Consider the following 20,616-nt stretch of genomic DNA (forward strand, 5'->3'; position numbering starts at 1 on the left):
AAGTTTCCTAATTTTGGGGGGTGAACATTAAACCTCTGTTCCTTCCCATATTTAGATTTTTTCCTTTTGACCACTGTCCTCCTCTCAGTCTGTTCTTTTAGAATGAAATGCACCCCTTTTCTTAGCTTTATAAAAAACGGAAATTGTATTTGTTTCTTTTGGAAAGAAGTCCGCTGCTTTCTCTAATATAGTCTCTAAATCCTGTCATGGCCCATAAAAGGTAGGAACTAGTGTTAGGGACCACTCATGAAGGCAACCTTGACGCGGTGAGTGGCTTATTACGCTTTGGCCAAAATGTACACCAATGCCTTATTCAACATCCAGCATAAAGGCAGGGCAGAGTGCTGGTTGCAGTGTGCGATTGCATTTTGTGTTTTTACATTTATATCTCTATTTCGCCATAGCAATCTGCACCTGCTAGGGGTTGTGCGGGCTGAAATTTTCCATATTTTTCTCTTTGTAGTACGTATTGGAGGCGTGGCGATCTCCAAGCAGTCAAGCACACCTGGCCAGTTAATCTGCCCCCTGGAGGCTGGTTTTAAAGTCAGTATAAAACTGAGTCTGCTTATACAGCACCTACCAGTAGCCATTAGGCTCCAGGAGAAGTATAAAGTGGGCTTAGCATGCATGTGAGTACTTGCATCCCTGGATCCGATGAAAGCTGTAATGGCACCGGACGGGGTTAAAAGCAGAGTGTGCTTGGCATGCATGCTGTGCCTGCACTCCCTGGATTTTATGTGGCTGTCATGGCCCATAAAAGGTAGGAACTAGTGTTAGGGACCACTCATGAAGGCAACCTTGACGCGGTGAGTGGCTTATTACGCTTTGGCCAAAATGTACACCAATGCCTTATTCAACATCCAGCATAGAGGCAGGGCAGAGTGCTGGTTGCAGTGTGCGATTGCATTTTGTGTTTTTACATTTATATCTCTATTTCGCCATAGCAATCTGCACCTGCTAGGGGTTGTGCGGGCTGAAATTTTCCATATTTTTCTCTTTGTAGTACGTATTGGAGGCGTGGCGATCTCCAAGCAGTCAAGCACACCTGGCCAGTTAATCTGCCCCCTGGAGGCTGGTTTTAAAGTCAGTATAAAACTGAGTCTGCTTATACAGCACCTACCAGTAGCCATTAGGCTCCAGGAGAAGTATAAAGTGGGCTTAGCATGCATGTGAGTACTTGCATCCCTGGATCCGATGAAAGCTGTAATGGCACCGGACGGGGTTAAAAGCAGAGTGTGCTTGGCATGCATGCTGTGCCTGCACTCCCTGGACTTTATGTGGCTGTCATGGCCCATAAAAGGTAGGAACTAGTGTTAGGGACCACTCATGAAGGCAACCTTGACGCGGTGAGTGGCTTATTACGCTTTGGCCAAAATGTACACCAATGCCTTATTCAACATCCAGCATAAAGGCAGGGCAGAGTGCTGGTTGCAGTGTGCGATTGCATTTTGTGTTTTTACATTTAAGTCTCTAAATCCTGCCCGAACATTAAGTTGCCATGAAAGGGTAAATTACACAATTAATTTTTGATGCAACAGCCCCCGTCCATGATTTTAACCATAGGGCCCGCCTTGCTACTACCGATAGACTAGAGGTTCTGGCGGCCATTCTAACTGACTCCGCTGTCGCATCAGATAAAAAAATCTACCGCTTTTAATAAAAGAGGGAAAGAATCCTGTAAGGTATCATAAGGTCTACCCTCCTTAATAAGGACTTCTAACTGCTGTAACAATTTTTTCAAGGATCGAGATACTGAAGTTGCAGCTAAATTGGGCTTAAATATGGCTGCAGCAGATTCCTAGGCCTTTTTTTTTTAGAGTGGAATATACTTTCTTGTCCATAGGATCTTTTAATGATCCCATATCTTCAAAGGGAAGATAATTTGATCCCTTAACTAACTTTGAAAGGGAAACATCAACTCTGGGGCAAGCGGTTAACAGTGTATCATCCTCATCATTAAAGGGAAGTCTATGCCTCATAGTTCTGGAAATAAATAACTTCCTATCTGGAGATTTCCATTCTCTTTTAATCATCTCTAACATATTTTTATGTACTGGAAAAACACGTTTTTTTCTGTGCTCGAGACCCCCATACATTTCATCCTGAACAGACCTATGAACCTTTTCGTCAGAAAGATCCATAGTCGTCCTAATTGCTTTTATCAATTCATTGGTATCTTCTGAAGAAAATAAAAAGTTTCTAAATTCTGTGTCTGAGCCTAAGGAATCAACAGAACCATCACTATCTGAATCTGAATCCTGATCTGGGTCCGAAGAAAGGGATTCGTAATTTTTACCCCGTGACTTAGTTTTATGCATAGTCGGTCAGGGTTAGATGTGGACTGTTCAGACAAAACTGACCGCATCTCCACTCTAATCACATTCCTTAGTTCATCTCTAATGGATGGGACTAAGTCTTTAGCCATGTTAGCAGTGCAAGATTTACTGAGTTTTCTGGAACCTCTATCTGACAGTTTTGTCAAACAACTCACACACTTTTTAGTATTAAGAGAGGATTTAGGTTTTTTAACCCCATCTTTATCACTCTACAGGCACACAGGAGAGAGAGAAAAACACAATAAGGGAGGAAGACATTAGTAAAGGCAATACAAATTTACATAGTCTTCCCCCACTGGATGTGACTTACTGCAGCTGCACTCCCAGAAGACTCCATCTGTCCTGCCGCAATAATCAGACATATTGCCAGCCCTGCATGCCCTCTTAAATCTCTCCTTACCTGCAGACCTCAGATCAGCGGACAACTTCAGTCTTAAGCTCCGCCCCCTTACGGCCATCACACAACCCAGAAGTCCCTGTGGAACGCATGTGGGATGCATCGGACTTCCTGTGAAGTCAGCACTATGCTCCGGAGAATCGGCTGTGATAAGGAACATTCTTCAAGACCGGAGGTCTGGTCAGCACATGGCCCTTCCAGGCTGACGCGCTAGCAAGGAGGTAAGGAACAGGGTCTCCATACTTAGACCTCCAGCACCAAAACAACTCCAGTATAGGAGGCTGGTGCTGCTTGCCCCCCCATGTGCATTAAAGGCATCCTAAAATTATCCCCACCTCTGCCTGCCTACACAGAAGTGGACCCATAGCAAATGCCATGAATGGTAACCCATCTTCCACCTGGAGGGACAGGAAGACACTGAGGATATGCTGGAGGAGGGTCTATTTTATACTTCCTGTCCCTACCTGGTTGGAGGCGGGTCATCTCATGGTATGCCGTCATGGAGGATGAAAGGGAAAACATCAAGATCTCCAGTGCTTTAAAATGATAGCAAAAGCAGGAGAGGTCATCAGTGCACTGATGACAACAGGGCCCTGCAGCAAAAGCTAATAGCGGCACAGTACTGACTGAGGGAAACAGGGTTTGACAACTGCCTGCAGCATTTCCTAGAAAGCAAAGCAGTGGAGAATGCAGAGAGAACTACTGCCTAAAACCCTTAAAAATGTGCATTTGAGCAACAATGGCTGTCAAAGGGAAACTTGGCTATGATTAAAGACCCAAGTTAGGTGCATTTTATAGTCTGCCCTTAATGATCAGAGACCATTCAGTGTGTTGAATATACAATAATGAGAAGTTTTTTCACATAACCAATCTAGAGTAGATTTTATTACTGCAGTTTACCTTGTAATTATGCGCCTATAAAACTATATTAAGACCAAAAATAAACTATTCTACAACAGAATAACAGCAGCAAAACATCCTAGCACATCACTCTCACCATATCTACCCATCCCTGAAAGTGGTTTAAATAAGGAATATGGATTGCTTTTTCCTCGGAGGATAGCTAAAGTAGTGTATCATCTGGAATGTGACCTGATCAATGTGAAACATTACCCAGGAGCTTTAGCCCCTTCAGCAATATATGTCATGCAAGGCAGAAGCACAAAGGATTGACAGTAAACTGGAAAATACATTTCTCAAAATAGAGACAGTAAAACAAAGAAACATTCTATCTGTAATAAGACCAATAAAATAGTGAACGCGAGCACAAGAATCTGAACAAACAGCAAATGACAGACAAACTGCGATGATGTCCAACCGGATGTTTGTTAGGGTACTTTCACACTTGCGTTTTTCTTTTCCGGGACTGAATTCCGTCAAAAGGGCTCAATGCCGGAAAAGAACTGATCAGGTATAATCCCATGCATTCTGAATGGAGAGTAATCCGTTCAGGATGCATCAGGATGTCTTCAGTTCAGTCTTTTTTAACTGATCAGGCAAAAGATAAAACCGCAGCATGCTACGGTTTTATCTCCGGCCCAAAAAATGAATGCCGAATCTGGCATTTTTTTCCATAGTAATGTATTAGTGCCGGATCCGGCGTTTAAAATACCGGAATGCCAGATCCGTGCGCAGACCGAAAAAAAAGTAAAAAAAAAAAAAAAAGCCGGATCCTTTTTGCCGGATGACACCGGAAAGACGGATCCGGCATTTTAATGCTTTTTTCTTACTGATCAGGCATTTTTAAGACTGATCAGGATCCTGATCAGTCTTACAAATGCCATCAGTTGGCATACTGCTTGCCGGATCACTCTGCCGCAAGTGTGAAAGTAGCCTTAGTTTGTCTGTACATGCATGTCTGGAGGTGTGGCAACTTCAGGTTTGAATTTGCCTTGATTTTGATTTAATGGTAACATTCAGATGCACCTGGGCAGCCTGCGTCACATGAGCCGGTGATAGGTGGGACTCACAGCCTCCTCCCATTGTATGTGTGATTTCACGCTGGAGGCAACCGGGAGTTGTTGGCTGTGTGTTGGACTCTATGCTCCTATCCATAATTGCTCATATGGCATAGATAGGTTAGCGTTAAGTCCCGTGCCACTTTGAGACACCTTGATGGGGTGCGTGGGCTCCGGTATGTTCTTGATATAAGAATATATTGGTGAAAGTCTCATTTTAATATCAGTTTGAGGGTTTAGCTATATATTGTCAATTGAATTTTCCAGCACCACTTTTTCTTTGTAAATGTTTGCTTTATATAGCCAATTACATCCACACATTTGGCTCCCCCCATGTAGGATGTTTCGTGGTGCATGTGGTCCGCTGCAGGCATCCTCCATTATATGCATTTTTGCTGGGGCTTGCTGTTAGCAATAGATCACATGTGCAGGATTTGCTTCCCCGATTATATATGCGCAACAGCATATGGGGTTTTGAGCATCTTTTTGCCCACGTTATTTTGTTAGTTTTTCAAACTGGATGTTTACAGCAAGGGAGCCCAGTGGAGCATCACCAGCCTAGAGGAGAAGCAGCTATGTAATGTTCCCTTTACAAGTATGTAAAAAAGTGTGTATGGGGGTGTGTTGCCCCATTCTTGCACAACCCCTTTAAAGGGCCTATCACACGATTAATGTAAAAAGTGAAAATAAAACATAATATATGACAATCTATTTCTAACAAAGCTAGACCCAGCCCTGTTCCTCACATGGCTCCAGAGATCTTCCTATTCATTGTTCTAATTGCTCTGCTTGATATATTTCAAGCCGACAGTTCTGAGGTGTGTCCTTTCTTCTACTGCCCAATCACAGCTCATGGGGTGTGTCCTGTAACTGGTACAGCTTCAAACAGTACATATGGCTAGTGGCAGTTGAAGGACAGAACTGAGCGTGTGACCATCTCAGTAGGTGGACAGAGAGATGAGGAAAAGAGCAAACAGCAGGTGGCACTATACGGATACATTTTATTGAACAGCTCAGTGGCTATACAAAATGTTTAATTACGTGCAATTACAAAAGTATTTGAATCCAGGCACTGGTTTGAATAATGTAGATTATTTTTTATGGGAAAAACCCTTTAAGGAAATGTCAAGAGTTTAATAAACCTTTAGACTTATTGATGCTGATCTTCTTACTTTTACTTGTTGTTTTCACAAACTTTGTATTGTGAGGCAGTGACAGGCCTCATATAGGAAGGACGGTATGTATTTCCCAGAATGGTGCAGGAAACCTATTAAGGAGATACATATTGTGGTATGCTGTGGTGCACCTGAGACGTGCCACCAAGGTACCCGGCCTTGGTGGAGTGGAAGCCAGAAGCTAGAGTGTCCACTAAGATAGATAGTGGACACTGTTGTTACCTAGTATAGCTGGTAACAGCTAATGCGGGCCTGCTTTTACTGGGAGTAAGCAAAGAACTGGGTGGGTGCTTACTCCCCATGATCCACTCTGGGGTTTATACGTGGCCCATGTCCACGATTGCGTTTAAAAGTCAGAAGCATGAGGCAGGGTGTGTCTGTTGTGTGAGAGGATGCAGATCACACCCTGCTAGGCGCGTGTGAAGCAAACACTAGCCTGTGGATGCTTCTAAAGGAGCCCCGAGACTGCTTGACTTTATTGTGGATGACATGAACTGATTACTTGTCCTGGCTGCGATCCGGCTGAACTGAACTTTAAGCTGGCTGTAACATCCAATAAACTGTATTGAAGTGACTTTGTTGTGTCCCTGCCTGTCTTTAAAACTGGTCATAGGAGCCCACGGCATTACATATGGTGGAGGATGCGGGCAGACCAGTAAGGCAAACACAGTGTTCGCATGTCTTGGAATAAACCAGCAAAGTTCCAATATAAGCCAGGAGCCGAGATGGAGGAAATACTATAGCAGCTGGTGCTGGCCAATGCACAGCAACAACAGGCCAATGTTCAGTAACAGCAGGCCTGTGCATAACAGCAAGAGACCAACAGCCTGTTGCTACAGCAGATTGCGGCCCTGAGGGAGACACTACCAGCGGCGACCCAGCTCTAGCCAACGGCCCGGGATAAAGTCCGGTCAGCTTTGAGGAAAATGACTCCGGAAGACGACGTGGAGGTCTTCCTCATGGTTTTTTAAAGAACCGCAGAGCGGGAGAATCTGCCGTCCGACCAGTGGGCTGAAGTGGTGGCTCCGTTTCTGGTGGGGGACGCACAGAAGGCCTACTTTGACCTCAGCCATGAGGATGCCCAGAACTATGGGAAGCTTAAAAGGTGAGGTCCTGGCCCGCATGGGGATCAATACATATGTGCGGGCCGAGCGAGTGTACCAGTGGGCATTTGTAGAATCTCTGCCCGCTAGGTCGCAGGCTTATGATTTGATGCCTACCAGGGGGATGAGGAGCAAAAGGAAGGACTCCAACATTGCGGTTCTTATCAAGACCATATGATAGTGGGACAACAGAATTAATATCTTGATGAGTCTCTCCAACATCTGAACTGATGTGGAGTACAATACCTGCTAATTGAAGGAGCCCAACACAGGCACAAGTGACTAAATATGTATATGATGGCTTGAAATGGTGCTAGTAAGCACATCCTTTGACCTGACTCCATCCCCCTTGTATCTATAAATTAAAGAGTGATTATCTCAAGGCGTATATGTGAGCTGGCTTTATTCCGGCACCCATCCTTAAAGCACTTTTCTTATGCGACCTGGCTTTATGTCAGTATTTATCTAGTTGCATCCTATTTGTATAGACCAATAATTCGACTACACCTCCTGATGAACCCTGAGCACGGTATAGGGGGGAAACGCGTCGAGGTAACCAAAGTGGTTGTGAGGCAACCAAAGTGGTTGTCCACCACTAGGTAGCGAGGTGGCCAAGGTGGTTGATTACCACCTGGTAGCCAAGGTGTTTGACTATCCAGTCAACCCGGACCAACTATATGTTTAGTATCTGTCTATACTTTATGTATTGTATCTGTATTGTCCTTTTTTCCACTCCATCCAGCTGATCTTTACATCTATTGACGTATTAATTATCCTCACCTTAACCTGGGGTAATCTAGTGCCACCCCCTCTCTGTACCCCTGTAGGGAATTGGAAGGGGTAGCAGTCTAGGTACGTGGACAGGGGGCCTCTACCATCAAGAGTCCTCCCTGGGCTGAGGCTATAGGGTAGGGGTATTTGTAGGGATAACTATTCCCTTACCCCAGGCTATTCACCATCAGATACTGGATGTGAGTATCAGTTGCATTTAAGTCTTTATATATATTTGTTGTTATGTATAGTGGACCCTAGTAGGATCCTTTTAAGGTATATCAATAAAAAATTTACTTTTAGGGGTTAATTTCCTATGCTGGACTTGTTGACATAATTGTACCCCATTATATCAATGTCTATTGACTTTGCTGGAATTTTATGATTTGATGCACCTCGTCAAGAAGTGGCTCCAGCCTGAGACTTTGGGCCCAGCCCAGATGATAGAGTGGGAGGTGGTGGATCTGTTTGTGCGTACTCTGCCAGTGGCCATTCAGAGTTGGGTGGGTCAGGGGGCCCCGGGCAACCTCGACCAGTTGGTCGAGCGGTATGTGGCCACCCAGGATTTGGTGCAGGACACTTCTCAAAAATGGATGACACCCGACCTCACTTATAGAGAATGGGAAAAAGTCCCGATCCCAAGCAGGGGATAATGGAACCCATAGGCCCTTAAGCGCACCCCCGTGAGGACACATTTATCCGATGCTGGCGGCGCCAGGGGCCTGGACATAGTGCTGCTAACTGTCCCTTGACCACTGAACCCACTGGACTGCTGGTTTGCTCGGCCGTCCTCATTATATGGCAGGCCTGTCTGTACCGTAGACACCCTGCTGAGTGCTGGTGAACATCCCCTGTGCCAGGTGTCCATTAACGGGTTCTGGATTAACGCACTGTTAAGACACCAGAAGTCTAGTGACCCTAGTGCACGGGTCACTGGTTTGTCAGAAAAATCCCTCTAAACAAAAGGTCTCTGTTATCTGTATCCATGTGGATATCCAAGAGTATCCAACAGCGATGATTGTCATGGCCAGGCCGGGCGGGGAGGTACAGGACGTGGTGGGAGTGTTAAAGAATCTTCCATACGGAGCTATTTTGGGAAGAGACTTACCTATATTCTGGTCCTTATGGAAGGGTGGAGCGCAATCTCTTGTGAAGAAAGACTCTCCAGGTCCTGAACCCGAAGACCCCGATTCCAGTGTACCAGCCGAGAGGTATTGGCCGGTGAGGCCGCAGAGACCACATCTATCCCGGAGCTGGAGGTGTCCCAGGACAAGTTCTGGACCGCCCAACTCCAGAATCCTACTCTGGTACGGGCCAGAGAGAGAGTGACTGTAGTCAATGGGGTAGTCCAACAACCGGGCGCAGAAGCAGTTTTTCCTCATATGGCTGTCTCCCAGGACTTACTGTACCACGTCGACAAGGTCCGACAGGAGGAAGTGGAACAGCTAGTAGTACCACAGCCCTACCGCAAGGCAGTATTAGACTTAGGTCACACACATGTAATGGGAGGTCATCTTGGGGTCAAAAAGACACTAGAGTGTATAATCCAGCGGTTCTTTTGGCCTAGTGTCTATGATGAGGTTAGGAGGTTTCGCGAGTTGTGTCCAGAGTGTCAGATTACTGCTCCCAAAGTAAATTTCCATAGTTCACTGGTACCTCTTCCCATTATAGAGGTACTTTTTGAGCGGATCGCTATGGATCTTGTGGGGCATGTGGTAAAGTCGGCCCGGGACCACCAGCACATATTAGTGATGTTGAACTATGCGACTCGGTATCCGGAGGCCATTCCTCTCCGCCATACCTCATTCAAATTTATTGCCAGGGATCTATTTGCAATGTTTTGCCATATTGGGTTGCCCAAAGAGTTCCTTATGGATCAAGGTACTCCTTTTATGTTTAAAGTGACAAAAAAGTTGTGCAACCTGCTTCAAATCAAGCAGTTACGCACATCAGTGTACCACCCCCAAACAGATGGGCTGGTGGAAAGGTTTGATAAAACCCCAAGGAGTATGTTAAAAAGGGTAGTATCTCAAGATTGGAAGGACTGGGATATGTTGTTGCCTTATTTGATGTTCGCTATCCGAGAGGTACCCCAGCTCTCAACAGGGTTTTCCCCGTTCAAACTGTTATATGGCAGACATCCCAGAGGCCTGCTGGACATTGCCAAAGAGACATGGGAGCAGGAGCCTACTCCCCATAAGAGTGTAATAGCGCACATTACAGATATGCAGGACAGGATTGCATCAGTAATGCCCATTGTGAGATAACATCTAGTAGAGGCTCAGGCAGCTCAGAGCCGTGGGTATAACAGAAAGGCCACAGTCAGGACCTTTTCCCCAGGAGATAGAGTTCTTGTGCTTTTACCCACTGCTGAGAGTAAGTTTCTGGCCAAGTGGCAAGGGCCCTATGAATTTCGGGAAAGAGTGGTCGAAGTTAATTATAAAATGTATCAGCCTGGGCAGAGAAAATCAGAACAGGTATATCACGTAAACTTTCTAAAGGCGTGGAAGGACCGAGAATTCCTGTGGGCCACTGAGGCGTTGGTTGGGACTAGTGTAGACCCTATAACATCAGTCCAGACAGAGGTCGGAGTAAAAATAACAGAAACCCTGTCCAAACAACAAAAACAGAAGGTCAGGAAGTTAGTGCAGCAGAATACTGATGTCTTTTCAGAAAAGCCCAGTCGTACATCGGTGGTCCAGCATGACATTGTCACCGAGCCGCGGGTAAGGGTACGAGTGAAACCATACCGTGTACCAGAGGCCCAGAGACAAGCCATTACAAAAGAGGTACAGAAGATGCTTAGGCTAGGAGTTATCGAGGAATCCAAGAGTGAGTGGGCTAGTCCCATTGTGTTGATTACAAAGCCGGACGGATCTTTACGATTTTGTAACGATTTACGGAAATTAATTGAAGTGTAGAAGTTCGACCTTTATCCAATGCCCCGGGTTGACGAGTTGATTGAAAGACTGGGCCAGGCCCAGTACTTTATGATGCTGGATTTAACCATGGGTTACTGGCAGGTACCTCTGACAGAGTCCGCAAAGGAAAAGACCGCCTTTGTCACACCAGAGGGACTTTATCACTATGTCGTTTTGACTTTTGGGTTACATGGGGCCCCCGCCACGTTCCAGAGGCTAATGGACATGGTCTTAAAATCTCATCGGAAGTCAGCATCCGCCTACTTGGTGGATATCATTATCCATAGTAGCGACTAGCAGCCTCATTTGTCCCATGTGCAGGCAGTTGTGGACTCACTCCGAGATGCGGGCTTGACTGCAAATCCTCCAAAGTGTACCATAGGACTAAAAGAGGCTTGTTATTAGGGGTACATGATTGGCTGTGGGATTATCAGAAGAGGCTTGTTATTTGGAGTACGTGATTGGGTGTGGGATTATCAAACTTCAAATAAACAAAGTCGAGCCCATTCAAAATTGGGGCGAGATTTTCGCCTGGTGACAGACCAGTCACCGTTGGTCTGGATGAGAAATTCCAAGGAAAGAAATGCTCGGGTTACCAGGTGGTTTCTCTCCTTACAGAATTTAAATTTCTTGGTGGAACATTGAGCGGGAAAACTACAGGGTAATGTGGATGCCCTGTCACGAGCATCATGTTTTGGTGCAAATGTTCACCCCCACAGGTTTGAACATAGGGGGAGGTGTATGTGAGGCAGGGACATGACTCATATATGAGGGAAGGTATGTATCTCCCAGAATGGTGCAGGAAACCTATTAAGGAGATACGTATTGTGGTTTGCTGTGGTGCACCTGAGACGTGCCACCAAGTGGAGTGGAAGCCAGAAGCTATAGTGTCCACTAAGATAGATAGTGGACACTGTTGTTACCTAGTATAGCTGGTAACAGCTAATCCGGGCCTGGTTTTTCCTGGGAGTAAGCAAAGAGCAGGGTGGGTGCTTACTCCCCACGATCCACTCTGGGGTTTATACGTGGCCCATGTCCACGATTGTGCTTAAAAGTCAGCAGCATGAGGCAGGGTGTGTCTGTTGTGTGAGAGGATGCAGATCACAAGCTGGAAGGCGCATGTGAAGCAAATACAAGCCTGTGGACACTTCTAAAGGAGCCCCGAAACTGCTTGACTTTATTGTGGATGACATGAACTGATTACTTGTCCCGGCTGAACTAAACTATAAGGGCTCTTTTACACGAGCGGGTGCCGTGCGGGTAATTTGCTGCGTGAAAGAGTGCCAAGTCGCGCTCTGGACAGCATAGACACGGAGCATTAACATGATTGATAATGCTCCGTGCCTCTCTGTGATCTTTTTACTACAAAATCACAGTGAGATAAAGTTGTCACCGTGATTTTGTAGTAAAAAGATCAGAGAGAGGCATGTAGCATTATCAATCATGTTAATGCTCCGTGTCTCTGCTGTCCAGAACGGGGCTTGGCTGTCTTTCACGCAGCGGATTACCCGCACGGCATCCACTCGTGTGAAAGAGCACCAAGTTGGCTGAAACAAGCAATAAACTGTGTTGAAGTGACTTTGTTGTGTCCCTGCCTCTCTTTAAAACTGGTCATAGGAGCCCATGGCATTACAGTATGTATTTGCAAAGAAATAATGTGAAAATTCTTAATAGAATTTAATAAAACTTATGGTTCAATAAATAAAACATGCAGGTGGAATATCATTTATGTGTCTAGCATGTTATGAGATTGGCATGCTAAATAATAATGTGCATGGTCTTACCTTCTTGCCACATTGGAAAAAAATCCAGCACACAGACATCGCTGAAGCAACTCAGTCTTGGGTATATCACTCTTTTCCACTGGAAAATGTTTCAGCTACGTACATACAGAGGGGTATTACAGGTATTCGATTTAAACACATATAGAAGTTTCCATATACATTTCTTTAAAGGGATTATCCCAGCATAACAACTTATTACCTAAGCACATAAGCCACCATTCAGGGGAACCATGCCCCCCTTGCAGCGCCGGTGCTACTCATAAGCAAGGTACGCCGCCGCGTAGAGCGCACTCTTGCTGGAGGCGCCGGCTCCTAGCTAATTTATTCACTTGCCTCTATGTAATCTCGCACAGGCGCACTGGCAGAGGCATTGTCATTCGAAGTGTGCATGCGCCGTCTTCCAGCGCACCTCGTTCAACGATGCCTCTGCCAATGCGCCTGTGCGAGATTAAGGCGCTTCTCTGCAATTACACAGAGGCAAGTGAAGTGAATAAATTAGCTAGGAGGCAGCACTGGGCGGGGAGGGGATCTGTGGATGACACTGGTGGGGGATCTGTGGATGACCCTGGTGGGGGTGACCCTGGTGGGGGATCTGTGGATGACCCTGGTGGGGGATCTGTGGGACCATGGTGGGGGATCTGTGGATGACCCTGGTGGGGGATCTGTGGATGACCCTGGTGGGGGATCTGTGGATGACCCTGGTGGGGGATCTGTGGATGACCCTGGTGGGGGATCTGTGGATGACCCTGGTGGGGGATCTGTGGATGACCCTGGTGGGGGATCTGTGGATGACCCTGGTGGGGGATCTGTGGATGACATCTGTGTGCTGTCCACATTTTTTGAGGCCTCATAGAAACTAATGAGTTGTAAATGTAAAAAATTAAAATCTGATATCACATAGTACATAAAAGAACCAGCCCTGTACATCACATGGAACCACAAATCTACCCATCCATTGTTCTGCTAAATTTAGTTCAAGCTGGCAGCTCTGGGGATGTGCATTCTCAAGGGGTGTGTCCTTTCTCAGGGACATGTCCTTTCTATTGCAGCTGGTGGCAGTTGAAGGATGTAACTGAGCATGTGCTTCCATCTGAATAAGCAGGACAGTAGGTGGCAAAAGGGGCAAACAGCAGATGGCGCTATACAGATATATTTCAGTAAATAGCTCAGTGGCTATACTCAATTTTTAATTACATGCAATTACAAAAGTATTCAGATTCAGGTGCTGGTTTGAAAAATGTTGAATATTTTTTTGTGGGGCAATTCTCTTAACTGCAGACAGCTAAGAACTAGACCAGGCAAGCAGAAAATGCATCAAACATATCACTATGGCTTCTGCTGTGTGATAGACATCCTGCTAGGCATGTTAGACATTTTTCTGTTCTTTTTGCCATCTTCTGGCTGGCTTACTTTCGACCAATATTTAGTAGCATTTGGCGCAACTATATGCCCATTTTCTTTGTCTAAAACAAATAATAAATCTGGCACAAGACATGTACAATAGTTTTTTGGGGTATACTGAGCCAGAATTAGTAAATCTCCCCCAGCGTGTTCATTTACTTATGCATGTTTACAAAGGCCACCTGTATAGACATGCTTTTTAAGAGACCACAATGTAAGCAGTGTTTATGGCTGTGCATTGACTGTATATCTATAGAAGCTGTATGGATGTGTGTGTAAGCAGACTCAGCATATCCATACAGATGCGTTTCCTGATGTCCCCTCTGTAGAGCCTGCTGTAGCACTTTTATTTCTGTATGTCCCAATTAATGCTGACCAAAGTAAGTATGCATATTGGTCCATGTATACATTAAAGCAGTATTGCCCAACCTACGGCCCACGGGCCAAATCCGGCCCGCGAAGCTGTGTCATGCGGCCCGTGCAGTGACCAAAGGCAGAGATTGCGGCACTGTCAGCTATACAGGGGGTGCAGTGCCGCCGGCATCAGGCAGCGAACTGTGAGTGAGAGAACATCTCGGCCTGCCATTGCAATTCAGTGAATCATTAACTGAATGGATCAGGCGGGATGAGCGCAGCCAGCAGTGACAGAGACAGAGGAGGGAAGGTTACGTGGGGAGCGCCTCACCAGCGGCGGGATCAGCCTATGAAGTAGCGTGCGTGCGTGCTCTGAGTCAGGGAGTGTGCCCGCATCTATCTCACTCACTTGTATGCTCACCGCCAGCTGCAGCTCACTTTCTTCCATGTAGGAAAAAAAATTCCATCTTTGCAGCTGCTCGCTCGATCCAGTGCTCCTCTCTGTCCTCCTGAAAACGGCTGTGTGCCTTGTAGTGAATTTAAGTGACCACCAGTGTTGTGTGTCACAGACAGTGTGTGTGCAAATATACACTGTAGCCGAGCTGAGCCTGCTGCTGCTTCAGTTTAAAAAAAAAAAAAAGCACCCACTGTGGTGTGTGTGTGTGTCAGGGCATTATTACTGTGAAGGGGGCACAGAGGGCATTACTACTACAAAGGGACACAGAGGGCATTATTACTATTAAGGGGGCACAATGGGCATTATAACTATGGAGGGGGCACAGAGGGCATTACTACTGTAAAGGGGGCACAGAGGGTATTACTACTACAAAATGTCCAGATGTGCCCCTTTCACAGTGGTAATGCTCAGATGTGCCCCCTTCACAGTGGTAATGTCCAGATATGCCCCTTCACAGAAAAAATGCCCAGATATTTGACCCTTTACAGTAGTAATGCTCACACGTGCCCCCTCACAGTGTTTGCATTTCTTTCTGGCAAAGCTACCTGGTTCTGACCAGCTAAATTTATACCATGTATAGTGCGGCCCTCAGACGAGACATGGTTGGGCACGACAGCATTAGGCCTCATGCACACAACCGTTTTTTTTTTTAAGGTCCGCAAAAACGGGGTCCGTAGGTCCGTGACCGTTTTTTCGTCCGTGGGTCTTCCTTGATTTTTGGAAGATCCACGGACATGAAAAATGAAAAAAAAATCTAAGTCAAGTTTGCCATTGAAATGATAGGAAAAAACGGACACGGATCACGGACGCGGATGACAATCTTGTGTGCATCCGTGATTTTCACGGACCCATTAACTTGAATGGGTCCGTGAACCGTTGGCCGTGAAAAAAATAGGACAGGTCATATTTTTTTCACGGCCAGGAAACACGGATCACGGATGCGGCTGCCAAACGGTGCAGCTTCCGATTTTTCCACGGACCCATTGAAAGTCAATGGGACCGCAGAAAAACACGTTAAACGGGACAACGGCCACGGGTGCACACAACGGTCGTGTGCAGGAGGCCTTAAAGGAAATTTATACATTATATGAGAGTGACCGAAAGGGAGAAGGATGGAGATTTTGGAGCTAATTACAGAAATCAAAGTACAAACCTGTTTGAGCCTATCTGTAATATCTTTAAGCTGCTTTTCCACACTGAAAGCAGATTTTACAGCTCTCCAGTGAACAGAATGTTTACGACACCACAAAACAGGATTGTTACTGGGAAAAAAATATATCATCATATGTTATAATAATGTAAGTAAAAGCCAGCATGACTTTCTATGTATTCTCTCATAAGATTATTTTATACCAATAGAAAAATGAGTGACGAAATTCTGAGGCAAGCATGTAAAACTCTGCCCTGTGGTATTTGGTTTTGCTGAGGCGGTATTCTGTGCTGCACTACAGTATTGCAGGTACCGCCTACTTCTGTTGTCCCTGCCTACTTGTTTTTTCCCTTCTTCTGTCAATTTGGACCCAACTACAACATGGGGCCACTTTTAGTTTTTTTTTCCCAGGGCCACTGTCACCAACCTCACCGGTTTTAAACCGATCACATAGTTCAGTGGGACACAAAGACATGACACAGATGTTACCTTTTATTTTGTTTTTCAGAACATCCAAATCAGCCAAAAAGTAGTTTTTATGATATGCTAATGAGCCGTCGCAAGAGCCCAGGGGCAGAGAGTTTGCTGAAAGTGCCCAAGTTCCCCTGCCTCATTCGCTCCCAACTCCGCCCCTCAGTAAACTCCGGCCAGCCCTGTGGCTCTGTGACATCATATTTCCCTATAGGCCTTTCGTGCATCGCAGTGGCACAGAGATATGCAGTGCGCATGCGCCGATTTTACACCAGTAACTGGCGCATGCGCACTGCATATCTCTGTGCCTCTTCCCACTGTGGGCAGAACACTGCGCATGCCCGGGCCCAGCAGCGATGCGCGAACGGTCTATAGGGATATATGATGTCACAGAGCCACAGGGCTGGCCGGAGTTTACTGAGGGGCGGAGTTGGGAGCAAATGAAGCAGGGGAACTTGGGCACTTTCAGCAAACTCTCTGCCCCTGGGCACTTGCGACGGCTCATTAGCATATAATAAAAACTACTTTTTGGGTGATTTGGATGATCTGAAAAACAAAATAAAAGGTAACATCTGTGTCATGTCTTTGTGTCCCACTGAACTATGTGATCGGTTTAAAACCGGTCAGGTTGGTGACAGTGGCCCTGGGGAAAAAAAAAACTAAAAGTGGCCCCATGTTGTAGTTGGGTCCAAATTGACAGAAGAAGGGAAAAAACAAGTAGGCAGGGACAACAGAAGTAGGCGGTACCTGCAATACTGTAGTGCAGCACAGAATACCGCCCCAGCAAAACCAAATACCACAGGGCAACACAAAATACTGCCTCCCCAACCACAGTACTCAACTGTATCACAGTTTAGTTCAGGGAGGCACCTGCGGTCGTTGAGCATCAGATCATTATGTACCTGGTCTGAGGCCATCAAGAAGGCTTTGTGGCCCCCTGGCCATCGGCCCACTGGAAAATTTCCCTGGCCAATCCGCCCCTGATAGTCTGTTCTTAGGATGGTTCTGCTGAACGGTGAGTGTCCTAAGAGGACTGGTAATGAAATAAAGGTCCAATAAAACCACTTTAAAAGATGTCACGGATCATATTTCCCAACACTAGCCTCTTTTCTACTTCTGTGCAGCTGATCAGATGCCATCAAACAAGGTGACAGATGCAGCCAATCACAGGCCTCAGCTTTCCTGTCTGTATGTACAGCGCTAGACCGTTGAGGCCAGTGACTGGCTGTAGAAGTATGCTTAGAAGCAATGTGATGAGCTGCATGTATACCGAGGACGGCAGGGGCCATCGGATTGGACATGGGCAGAACAGTTCAGCATAAGCTACTGGAAGAGAAGTGCATAAAGCAGAATGGATTTATCATATGATGAAATGATGATTGCTCCAAAAATGAAGAAAAACAGCACTGTGGTGAGGGGCTGTCTTTACACTTACCTAGACTTGCACTCTTCAAAAATGGAAATAAGAGTAGCAAAGTCATTGTCTCCTCCAGCCATTTCTGATAATGTTTTGTGACTTTTTTCAACTTCCTTTTGTTTCTGAGTTATTCCTAAAATAAATAAAAAATTTCCGTTTTTTATTATATAAGGAAAGAACATCTGTCAGCATTATCAAGCCTATTAAAGGGTTTCTACCATCAGAATTACTGTTATGTAGCTGACTGACAAAAGCGATGTGCTAATGTCAGCAGTACATAACAGTATGTTTTTTACATTTCTCCCTGCAGCCGTTTTGCTAAAATACACACTTGTATAATATGCTAATGAGCCTCTAGGGGCTATGTGGGCGTAGATTCAGCACCTAGGGACCCCGTCTACTCACCCTTTATCCCACCCAGGTCCTCCGTTCTGCCCGCTCCGCTCCTCTTTTTTTTTTAAATCAGATAATTTTTATTAAAGATTTTCAAGTTTAACCACAGACAGAACACTGTCCCCCAATCCCCCCTCCCCCCGACAGAACCCCTTGGGACAAGAGCAGTTAGATGATGTCGCATCATAGGGTCTGACCGCCCGCTCCTCTTGATTGATGTCCAAGTTCCATGCATCGATGAGGAAATTCTGCGCCTGCGCTGTTCACTTCTGTAGTCAGCGCAGGCGTAGTAGGCCGCTCTCCTGGTGCCGGCTTCCTCACTGTGACGTAGTCGGCGCAGGCGCAGTGAGGAATCTGGCACCAGGAGCACATCATTCACTCACTGCGCCTGCGCCGAATACAGAAGTGGACAGCGTAGGCACGGGATTTCGTTAGCGATGCTGCGAACCGTGACATCAATCAAGAAAAGCGGGGCGGGCAGAACGGAGGACCTGGGCGGGATAAAGGGCGAGTAGACGGAGCCTCTAGGTACTGAACCTACGCCCACATAGCACCTAGAGGCTCATTAGCATGTTATAAAAGTGTGTATTTTAGCAAAACGGCTGCAGGGAGAAATGTAAAAAACATACTGTTATGTACTGCTGACATTAGCACATCGCTTTTGTCAGTCAGCTACATAACAGTAATTCTGATGGTAGAAACCCTTTAAACCAGACATACTGCCCCTTAGGGTTGATCATGCAGAGTGAACTGACAACTGTCTTTTAACAATTCTTTGTGCAGTTTTCGAGAAATGTGTACTTTTATGCTTTAGCTAATTAGGTGTTCAGAGCACCGAGGGGTGGGCCTAGTCCCTTGGACTACTTTACGCCCTATGCCGCTTCTTCCCATTGAGTGACAGGGCCAGGCATCCTCAATTTCCACCTGCCTGATCCTGAAATCTCATGAATGCATCAGTGAGAGTTCAAGTGGCAAATGCACAGTTTAGATCTCAACAACGAGGACAGGTTAATGATCGTGATGTCCCGAACTATTCGCCGGCGAATAGTTCCCGGCGAACATAGCTTGTTCGCGTTCGCCACTGCGGGCGAACATATGCGATGTTCGGTCCGCCCCCTATACATCATCACTGAGTAAACTTTGACCCTGTACCTCACAGTCAGCAGACACATTCCAGCCAATCAGCAGCAGACCCTCCCACCTCCTGGACAGCATCCATTTTAGATTCATTCAGAAACTGCATTCACAGTGAGAGGAGGGAGAGTGCTGCTGCTGCTGATCTAATAGGGAAAGCGTGTTCTGTGTCCACAGACTCATCTGCTGTAAGGACAGCGTCCTGACAGCACTCCAAAAAGCCCTTTTCAGGGCTGGTACATCAGTCTGCTTTTTATTTTTTATATATATATATATATATATATATATATATATATTGCAGTTGCCTGGCTGCCCGTGTGTGAGAGGCTGCAGGCTCAGTCACAGACAGCACTGTGTGCACACCATTCATACATGGTGTGACAGAAAATACCTTGCAGATAAAAAAAAAATTATATTTAATATTTTTCTGTGACATAAATCACATTTGCAAGCCCGTGTGTGTCAGGCCCACACATACTGTATACTGCTAGTGGCTAGGCCTGCACTCATACCGTTACAGGGTGTCATTCACTCAAATACATTGCAGAAAAAAAAAAAAATTAAATTTTTCTGTGATCTAATCACATTTGCAAGCCTGTGTGCGTCAGGCCCACACATACTGTATTGTGCCCACTGGCTAGTGGCTAGGCCTGCACTCATACCGTTACAGGGTATCATTCACTCAAATACCTTGCAGAAAAAAAAATTATATTTAAAATTTTTCTGTGATCTAATCACATTTGCAAGCCCGTGTGTGTCAGGCCAACACATACTGTATTGTGCCCACTGGCTAGTGGCTAGGCCTGCACTCATACCGTTACAGGGTGTCATTCACTCAAATACCTTGCAGATAAAAAGGCCCACACAGACTGTACTGTGCCCAATGCCCACCACTTATATAGGGTGGCACAGTACCTTGCACGCATTGTAACACTAACAGTGGGATGCGAAAGTTTGGGCAACCTTGTTAATCGTCATGATTTTCCTGTATAAATCGTTAGTTGTTACGATAAAAAATGTCAGTTAAATATATTATATAGGATACACACACAGTGATATTTGAGAAGTGAAATGAAGTTTATTGGATTTACAGAAAGTGTGCTATAATTAATTGTTTAAACAAAATTAGGCAGGTGCATAAATTTGGGCACTGTTGTCATTTTATTGATTCCAAAACCTTTAGAACTAATTATTTGAACTCAAATTGGCTTGGTAAGCTCAGTGACCCCTGACCTACATACACAGGTGAATCCAATTATGAGAAAGAGTATTTAAGGGGGTCAATTGTAAGTTTCCCTCCTCTTTTAATTTTCTCTGAAGAGTAGCAACATGGGAGTCTCAAAACAACTCTGAAATGACCTGAAGACAAAGATTGTTCACCATCATGGTTTAGG

General features: G+C 45.6%; 1 protein-coding gene across 6 annotated transcripts in view; it reads right to left on the reverse strand.

Annotated features, from left to right (window-relative positions):
* Window positions 1-20,616, reverse strand: part of DHX40 (DEAH-box helicase 40) — a 128,358-nt gene that overhangs the window by 14,072 nt on the left and 93,670 nt on the right. For 5 of the 6 annotated variants that reach the window (XM_044286333.1, XM_044286330.1, XM_044286329.1 and 2 more), the window contains 3 exons: window positions 17,714-17,828; window positions 15,811-15,919; window positions 12,446-12,540 (listed from right to left, as the gene is read on the reverse strand). In XM_044286333.1, the coding sequence (XP_044142268.1) occupies window positions 12,446-12,540; window positions 15,811-15,919; window positions 17,714-17,828 (319 nt within the window). Of the gene's footprint in view, window positions 1-12,445; window positions 12,541-15,810; window positions 15,920-17,180; window positions 17,312-17,713; window positions 17,829-20,616 lie in introns of those variants that run through there. The other variant, XR_006388278.1, reaches the window with a different exon arrangement.

The sequence above is a fragment of the Bufo gargarizans genome, chromosome 3 (assembly GCF_014858855.1).
Source record: "Bufo gargarizans isolate SCDJY-AF-19 chromosome 3, ASM1485885v1, whole genome shotgun sequence".
NCBI classification, from domain to species: Eukaryota; Metazoa; Chordata; class Amphibia; order Anura; family Bufonidae; genus Bufo; species Bufo gargarizans.